Genomic DNA, 9,563 nt, shown 5'->3' with positions numbered 1-9,563 from the left:
GGGCTATTGGTATAAAAGGGGGTCATCTTGGCCACCTGAGGGAGTCTGGTCTGGAAGTGTTGACAGAGAAGGTCACACTCAGACACTCAGGAAGGTAAAATATAGATTGTATTGTTGGATTGTTTTTTGCCTATTCTGAAAGAAATCATGGAGTTATTAAGGAACTCGATTTTCCGTACTATTTGCTGTTTTGTACAGAGCTTATTTTCTATTTTTCACTTTTTGTAAATAGCCACAATGATTGCACTTTGGGAGGCCGGCATAATAAAAAGGGGATGAATACAACGTTTTCCGACTACGCCAGTGTTTTTATGTTGCACGGAGTTTTGACATAGAACCCCGCGGCAAACATATTCACATTTAAGAAGCTGGAATCAGAGAATTTAGACTTTTTTTTTCTTGAAAAATTACTTAAACTGATTAATCGATTATCAAAATAGTCGGCGATTAAATTAATAGTTGACGACTAATCGATGGCTTGAGTAAAAACAGCAATATGAAGATGTAAAAATACTCAGTCTACAATTAAAAGTTGTGTTTTCAGATAAGATTCTTTAAAATTTTTCTTTTTTTTAGAGAAGATTTCTTTCGTTAATCATTTGCCAAGATGACGTCCTCAAATATCTTGTTTTGTCCAAAGATGTTCAGTTTACTGTCATAGAGGAGTAAAGAAACCAGAACATATTCACATTTAAGAAGCTGGAATCAGAGAATTTTGACTTTTTTAAAAACAATTATTATTAATCAGTTATCAAAATAGTTGGCGATTAATGTAATAGTTGACAACTAATCGATCAAGCGTTGCAGATCTACTTAGGATTAATATTAATAAATTTGTATAATTGTATATCCTACAATATGCTGTAGTGAAACTAATACTGTTGAACACATTTCTGCTTCCAGACAACTGAACACTGTGCGTTGATCAGCTGAAGAGAGAACTGTATCAAAGTATAACATGCAACAAATGCCATGTGAGTGAACATGTCTGCATGTACAAATACACGCTACAGTTACTTTATACTGAAATCTGACCGAGCAGTTTGTCTCAGTGTTACAATCCACAGTGGCTCCAGTGGAGGGGAGGTTACGCCGCAGTGTGCCAAGCCTGCCAGCGATCAAGCCGGACCGGCTAAAAACAGCTAAAACGTTTGTGGAGAAAGCAGTGAAGGTACAAACGGTTATGTACAAACCAGACCTCACTACATTTTCACCCTCTATATCTCTAACATGCTATGTGACTCTTTCTATCTGTCTTCCACTCATTCTCAGCTCAGAAAAGTGTTCTCAGTGCAGGGGCCCTACCCTGTGATCCGTGCTGCCTTATGGGCCAGAGGGTGGGTGGAACGCCGTTTGCCCCATCCTGCCCAGAGAGCACCTCATTGCCATGGCAACGAGGAGGATGATGGCGATGATGGTGATGTCAGCACTGATGTTACTGGTGAGACAATAGGAGGACAAAGTCCTAACAGCTACCAAATCAGACACTTATTGTGAGAAGACAAGATGCAGCGTTTATACCAATAACTAGGGCTGTCCTGAATATCATTTTTTTGGTATTCGAAGCTTCGTTGGGCAATATTCGAAGGTATTCGAAGCTTCACGGGAGCGGCGCAGCAGGCTGACATGTTCTTCTGTCTGTCTGTCTCCCTGGTTTCAGTGACTGGGGCGATGCCGCTGTCGCACTACTGTACACACACACACACACACCTCTACGTACAACAAACAGCGATATCCGTCTGAGAATAGCTAATAATAACTAATGTTAAATATGAATAATGAATAATAATGTGGGATTATTCCTTATTTCATGGGCTATTTTGGGATTTATACATTATTATTACATACTTATATATAGAAAATAAAAAAAGATTTAAAGGTCCCATATCGTGCTCATTTTCAGGTTCATACTTGTATTTTGTGTTTCTACTAGAACATGTTTACATGCTGTAATGTTCAAAAAACACATTATTTTCCTCGTACTGTCTGCCTGAATATACCTGTATTTACCCTCTGTCTGAAACGCACCGTTTTAGTGCATTTCAATGGAATTGCAACAGAATTGCGTTGCTAGGCAACAGATTGGGTCCATGTTTACTTCCTGTCAGCTGATGTTATTCACATACACTGCAACAGGAAATAAACGGGGACACATTTAGAATGTTTACGTTTAAAACCGTGTAAAGGTCTAAATATTGTATTTTTGTGACATCACAAATGGATAGAAATCCTAACGGCTTGTTTCAAACGCGCAATTTCTGAATAAGGGCTGTGTGTATTTCTCTGTATATTGAGCGTTTTGATAGTTTAACAGTATTTATATAGCACTTAAACGTGCTTTATAATGTAAAAGACCTGAAAATCTCACTTTTTACAATATGGGACCTTTAAAAAACGAAGCATTCGAATTGTGATTTGGAGGTCGAATACCATGGTTACGGTCGAAGCGTCGAAGCATTCAGATCAGCCCTACTGATAACACACTGAAATCTCACTAGTCTTAAAGAAAATGGATGTTTATCAGTAACTGACACACTGGGAAAAGAATTTATGTGTATTATAAGACCCAGCACACATTATTACTAACAAAGTATCAATCAATCCTATTTTTCTTTTTTGTCAGTCCATTCATTTAAATTTGGTCTAAAAGAGAGATCAGTAATATTGTCTCTTAGCTGTCAGAGCTAAAAGTGCAGGAGTGGTTAGCGTATGTGTAATTGGAGCGCTAGTTTAGATACATGGATACCCCTACACGTGATAAATGATATGCTGTGTACCACATTACAGACTCCAACCTATAACAAAGACCCCTACCCTCTTAACACACCCCTCTGCACATGTAAGCCCATGTGCACACACACACACACACACACACACACACACACACACACACACACTCACACACACACACACACACTCTCTTCACTTATCCCTTTACAGCGAGAGTGGACGAAGGCGGGAAAGAGGAGAACCTTGATGACACGTATGACCTCATGGTAAGAAGTGAACCAACGTGACACTGACATCTTGCACAGAAGCAATCAAACATGCTGTTATTGTTGAGTTTTTTTCCATCATGCTGTGTATTCTGGCTCATTCAGCTCTCGCTAACTAAAGCTTTCCCCAACGTTTTTCTAGTCTCGCCTGGTTCGAAATGAAACAACGTTTTTCCACTGGACAACACGTCGGGATTACATAGATTGGCGCTCTTTACGGAATGACCAATTCACAAACCACTATGCAAATTCTGGGACGTTTACTACCAAGGTCTCATCTCTTAAATGATTTACCCGCAAAAATCAACTTTGGCCATAGGTCAACTCGTACTCTCTGTCTCCTACTGTATGTATATGTGTCTATTTCTTTCAGGTCGGGCTCTGTGTGAACCTGCGTAACCTTCAGTGGTTTGATACAGCTGATCCGGACACCTTCTTCCCAAGATGCTACAGGCTTGGAGCAGAGGATGAAAAGCATACATTCATAGGTCTGCTGCATGGCTCTATTAACACATAGCCAACATTTTGCTCTATCAAAGATGCAAAGATGTGTCCAGGTGTAAATGGAACCAGGGAAAATAGATGCACGTTTGAAGTGGACTTATCAGACCTGCTGTCTTTTTTTTATTAGTGATGCATTATCATCTTAAAGGGGAAATATCATGCTCATTTTCAGGTTCATACTTGTATTTTTGTTTTCTACTAGAACATGTTTACATACATTAATGTTTAAAAAAAACTTTATTTTCCTCATGCTGTCTGCTTGAATGTACCTGTATTTTCCCTTTGTCTGAAACGCTCCGTTTTAGCACATTTCAATGGAATTGCAACAGAATTGCGTTGCTAGGTAACAGCTTGGGTCCATGTTTACTTCCTGTCAGCTGATGTCATTCACATACACTGCAACAGGAAATAAACTTGGACCCATTTAGAATGTTTACGTTTAAAACTTTGAAATGGTCTAACTATTGTATATTTGTGACATCACAAATGGACAGAAATCCTGACGGCTTGTTTCAAAAGCTCAGTTTCTGAATACCGGCTGTGTGTATTTCTCTGTGGATTAAGCGTTTTGATACTTTCTCAGTATTTATATATCACTTAAGCCTGCTTTATAATATAAAAGACATGAAAATGTCACTTTTTATAATATGGGACCTTTAAACAAAACTACATGCCTCTCTCTCTCTCTCTCTCTCTCTCTCTCTCTCTCTCTCTCTCTCTCTCTCTCTCTGTTTTCTATGACAATGAAGAGGATTTCAGGAGGACAGCATGCACCAGCCTGCTGCAGCATGTGGTTGAGACAAGTACATGGAGGAGAGACAGAGCAGAAGACAAAAACAGTGTTTCTGATGGTAACAGATGCAAAGTATTTTTTTAACAATGCACCTTTGAAAATCATGCCATGATTCTGTGATACCAATCTTGTTTCTCTCTACAGAGCTGGATGATGTGGAGCATCAATTTGTTGGTCCGGGAATGATCGACACGGCGTTGCACGTGTGTCAAGAGTTTCTCAGTGTTTTAGAGCACGGAGACATCGATGTAACCGTAGAAACACGGCCCTCAGTGGAGGAACAGCAGTGGGCAGAGTTCCTGCAAGACTACTACATGGTTGTGCAGTGAGTATGTTTTCTGGGAGCTTCCTGGGGTTGTTAGACTGAGCCTTCTAAAAGGTCACACTATATTTATCTACAGTACTGACGGCTTATCAAATAATATAGGTCATTAAGAAAAGTTAAACTCACCCTAACATGTATCTGAACGAAACAATATATTATGTTCTTATTAGGTGACGTTCAGAAGAGATTATATATTATTAAACATACAATACATATGTATATGGCTTTAAATAACACTACCTAGAGTTCATGTTAGGACTCAGGTTGAGGTTAAATATAGACTCAGTTAGGTTTAGGGTTTGCATTAAAGTAGGGCTGCCCCCTCTTAGTCGATTAGTCAACTAATCGGTCGTTTTGGTCTTAGTCGACTAAGATTTCTTTAGTCGTTTAATCATTTTTTATGCTTTTCTCATGCTGAATAACTTATTTCCAAGAAACTTAAGAGCACATCTCTGGTAAACACAAGATTTAAAGTGGTGCGTTTATGTGATTCTTTTTGGAGAAACTTCACAGATCTGATGATTAAATCAACTAATCGATTAGTCAATCGTATGAGTGTCAGTTGACGAAGAATTTCTTTACTAGTACACGTCACTAGGGCTGCAACTAACCATTATTTTCATTGTCGATTTTCTCGATCAATCGATTAGTTGTTTGGTCTATAAAATGTCAGAAAATAGTGAAAAATGTCAATCATTGTTTCCCAAAGCCCAAAATGACATCTTCAAATGTCTTGTTTTGTCCACAACTGAAATATATTCAGTTTACTGTCATAGAGGAGTGAAGAAACCAGAAAATATTCACATTTGAGAAGCTGGAATCAGATAATTTATTTTCTTAAAAAATTACTCAAACTGATTAATCGATTATTAAAATAGTTTGCGATTAATTTATTATCCGACAACTAATCGATTAATCGTTGCAGGCGAACTGCAGCAGTTACTGGAATGATATAACTTTTTCCAGTTCACACCACTGTATATACAAATACCATAAAATATACATGATACCACATGATAATATTTATAGTGTGCTATTTTGGCAGTTAGTATACAGGAAATTGATATAGCCCTGCTGTATAAACACGTATGCAAACAGACAACATTGAGCTGTCAGAACACTATACTGCCTACTTTAAATCTAAAAACTAAACAAATATAAAGCTGCCTTTCCTTTTTTCTTAACTGCTGGGTGGAGCTGTTGCTTCACAGTCCGCCATTTTTCCCCCAACTTCCATTTCCCTTGTGCGTTGCATTAGACACTCAGAAATGAAGTGGTTTTAATACTCATTGGTATTTCTATTGCTCAATTTTGTCATTTTTTCCACTGAATAAACAGTACGCCTACTGACATAATTACTGTACAGTACGCAAGCACAATTACTGCCTGAAGTAAAGCATGATGGGAAGATTCAGTGAATCTGCACATTAATAAACTCAATATGTGATGTCTGTGTGTAGTGACGGTGCGTTGATCAGGGGCAGCGGTGTGTTTGTGGAGCGCTGCCAGGCCATGTTAATCAGACTGCAGGAGGTTTGCCCCCAGCTGGATACCGATGGAATAAATAACATCTGGATCATCAAACCAGGCGCCATGTCTAGAGGACGAGGTGAGGTTTTAAAATAATAATAAACATGATCATATTAATCTTCGTCCTCTATACACAATACTGAAAACAATATTGAAAATACCATGTTGATTTTTTGTCAATATTATGGTTGCAACATGAACTGTGACATACAGATGTCACTGTTGCTTCCTTTTCTACATTTAATTGCAAAAAATGATTTTAGCCTGCTGTTTGTTTAGAAGGTGTTCAGCAACTCCATGTCCTCTTAGATTAATACAGTTTTGATTTATTTAAGCCAGTTTTTGTGGATTATTTTCTTTTCCATGTCACCTCAACCACCAGGTATTATTTGTATGAATCGCCTGGATGAGATTTTGGCACTTGTGGACAGTGACAGAGCCCTGACTAAGGAGAGTAAGTGGGTGGTTCAGAAATACCTGGAGCGTCCTCTGTTGGTCCACGGCACCAAGTTTGACCTCCGCCAGTGGTTCCTGGTCACCGACTGGAACCCTCTGACTGTCTGGTTCTACAGAGAGTGCTACCTGCGGTTCTCCACTCAGCCTTACTCGACAAAAACTCTGGACAGGTCAGACAAAAGAGAAAAACAAATTATACACTTGCACTTGACCTTTACTGTATCTCGTATCTATGAGGTTTTTTTGAAGGGATTGATTTAACAAATGTAAGTAGGACTTAATGTACTCATTTCATTCACTCACCTTCATGACCTAACCAGTGGGCAACTCCAGGGTCTGAAAAGTGAAGCCAATGCATTAGCGCCTTAAACTTGCATTCTTTCTAACAGCCAGCAGGGGGCGACTCCTCTGGTTGCAAAAAGAAGGCTGATTGTATAGAAGTCTATCAGAAAATGAGCCTACTTCTCACTTGATTTATTACCTCAGTAAACATTGTAAACATGAGTTTATGGTCTCAATCGCTAGTTTCAAGTCTTCTTCAATACAGCATGATGTTCATTTAGTAAATCATGGTCCCATTTAGAGTCAAATAGACCATAAAGCAGGGTGTGCTTTAGGGCGTGGCTACCTTGTGAGTGACAGGTCGTTACCACGGCGTTGTCCGGTCTGGGAGTTGTCTGTGTTTTCGTCTTAGAACTTTAACCCTTTCACAGTGTGTTTACAGTTTATGAAAGTTAATTATAACATTTTTGGTCGCCTAAAAGTGTCTTATTCAGTTTTCGGTTGTACTTTGCTCCACCTTCTCGTGTCACTTCTGGTTGCAAATAACCAATGGCGACGGCTAAAATGCCAAACTCGAGGCTTCAAAACGTCCGTCCACAAACCAACGGTTGACATCACAACTTCCTGATGTCCTCTTCTTATATAGTCTATGGGCCTAATCTTCTTCGTTATTTTCCTCAGCTCAGTCCACCTGTGCAACAACTCCATCCAGAAGCACTTCCAGCCGTCCTGTGAGCGCCACCCAGGAGTGCCTGAGGACAATATGTGGTCCTGCTCTCAGTTTAAGGCCTATCTACAGCGGCAGGGCCGTGGGGCAGAGTGGGAGTCCGTGGTGGTCCCAGGCATGCAGCAAGCGGTGGTCCGTACCCTGCAGACAGCCCAGGACCTGGTCGAGCCCCGCAAGGCCAGCTTTGAGCTCTACGGAGCCGACTTCATGTTGGGCGGAGATCTGAGGCCTTGGCTTCTGGAGATCAACGCCAGTCCAACTATGGCCTGCTCCACCACTGTGACCGCTCGCCTCTGCCCTGCTGTGCAGCTGGACACACTGAGGGTTGTGCTCGATCGACGGACTGATCCCAGCGCTTACACAGGAGGCTTCCAGCTAATCTTCAAACAGGTTGGAATGTTTTTACACCTCATACCTATAGAAACAATAGGTGTTCATTTCCAGGGGAATTACACTGAATAATACACCAAATACATTTATTTATGTCTTCTTCTATCACCCTTCCAGGCTGCAGTTGAAGTTCCTCAGTATGTGGGAGTGAACCTGCTGGTGGAAGGAGCCCCCATAAGGCGATCCAGGCCTCCACTTCACAGACAAACTGTTATTTCTAACCCGCCTCTCGACATCCAGTTCCCTCCGGACCAGTCGTTGTCAGGAGAGGTTGAAACGACACATAAACCATCAGGTCACAAGTCCTACGCAGTCTCCACTTTCCGCCACTCAGGCAAGGAGAACCGATCTGCTGGAGAGAAAAAGAGGCAGCTGACATCAACATCTCCTAAGAGGGAAGCCGAGGGGAGACCAGATGTTCAGACTACCTCCTGTGTTAGCAAGTCCCGTCGCAGTCTGGCACGTGAACAGCCTTTGGTGGTACACACTGAACCTCAGAGGAAAGCGCGACGTTTGGGTTTGAGTCTTGGTGCCAACGGGGCAACTCTGGTCCCACGGAGCCTTTCCTTTTCCCTCAGCCCCCCTCACAGCATGAAAGACTGCAGATCTCAGGCCAACCCAGGCCATGGATCACACATCTCCAGGTCCTTCCTTCCCCAGACGGCATTTGAGGCCAAACACAGGACTCCTACCCGGGTCTTTCCTTCACTCCGGGGTCCCCTTCCTACCTTGGTGGTCTTTAGCTTGCGACCGAACATTGTGGCTGGAGCCACTGCCTGTCGTAATCCAAATCTGTCCTCTCATCCCAGCGTCCACAGGCATCAGTTCTTCCTCTGCTCTCAAAGGCAAAGCATGGGCAAATATAAAAGAGAGTGCACAGGGGAACATAAATACCAGTGGTATTGAGAAGCCTGTTAAAAAGATGGAAAGCAAACAGTAGGAAGTGCTGAAGAGGTTTTGGTTGCAATAACATTGTTATCAATTTATTATTGAATGGGCTTAAGCCTAATGAACAACACATTACATTTAGTATCATTCAAATAATTGTGATGGCATCAGATTTTGTTTGTAGAAACTTGAGACAATCATGGTGAGTGGCAGAAGGGAGACATTTTCAAATCATTCACAGGGGCTTTAAAGGACCAGTGTGTAGCATTTCGGGGATCTATTAGCAGAAATGGAATATAATATTCATAACTATGTTTTCATTTGTGTATAATCACCTGAAACACATAATCGCTGTGTTCCACCATGTTGCTCCGCCATTTTTCTACAGTAGCCCAGAACGGACAAACCAAACATTGGCTCCAGCGAGAGCCTTTCACGTTTTTACATTACCTGAAGGCCACTGTAGTTCTTTGACATGCTTGTGAAACTGCGGTAATGTGAGCTGCAGAGCGCAAAACCGCGTTACCGCCAACCACCGCCTTACTTCCGTTACTCCTAAAGTAGTGTTATTATGGTAAAGATGACCTCTGAGAGAGGCGAACGGCGTTTCCAAGGTTTTACACTCGGCGGCTCACGTTACTGTAGTCTTGGAAAGGGAGGAGTGAGCGGAGG

The 9,563-nt window shown here is 41.3% G+C and overlaps 1 protein-coding gene across 3 annotated transcripts in view; it reads left to right on the top strand.

Moving 5' to 3' along the window:
• The window catches only part of ttll3 (tubulin tyrosine ligase-like family, member 3), a 10,774-nt gene extending 1,686 nt beyond the window's left edge, over positions 1-9,088 (top strand). For 2 of the 3 annotated variants that reach the window (XM_074633075.1, XM_074633065.1), the window contains exons 2-13: positions 904-974; positions 1,053-1,171; positions 1,273-1,441; positions 2,941-2,996; positions 3,139-3,267; positions 3,370-3,484; positions 4,250-4,351; positions 4,438-4,618; positions 6,079-6,227; positions 6,531-6,774; positions 7,568-8,003; positions 8,121-9,088. In XM_074633075.1, the coding sequence (XP_074489176.1) occupies positions 959-974; positions 1,053-1,171; positions 1,273-1,441; positions 2,941-2,996; positions 3,139-3,267; positions 3,370-3,484; positions 4,250-4,351; positions 4,438-4,618; positions 6,079-6,227; positions 6,531-6,774; positions 7,568-8,003; positions 8,121-8,909 (2,505 nt within the window). In that variant the 5' untranslated portion in view covers positions 904-958 and the 3' untranslated portion in view covers positions 8,910-9,088. The remainder of the gene's footprint in view (positions 1-903; positions 975-1,052; positions 1,172-1,272; positions 1,442-2,940; positions 2,997-3,138; positions 3,268-3,369; positions 3,485-4,249; positions 4,352-4,437; positions 4,619-6,078; positions 6,228-6,530; positions 6,775-7,567; positions 8,004-8,120) is intronic. The other variant, XM_074633085.1, reaches the window with a different exon arrangement.
• Positions 9,089-9,563: the final 475 nt, after the last annotated feature.

Source organism: Sebastes fasciatus, chromosome 1, assembly GCF_043250625.1.
Source record: "Sebastes fasciatus isolate fSebFas1 chromosome 1, fSebFas1.pri, whole genome shotgun sequence".
Classification (NCBI taxonomy): domain Eukaryota; kingdom Metazoa; phylum Chordata; class Actinopteri; order Perciformes; family Sebastidae; genus Sebastes; species Sebastes fasciatus.
Note: the sequence above shows the minus strand (reverse complement) of the source record. Positions and strands in the feature narration are given on the sequence as shown.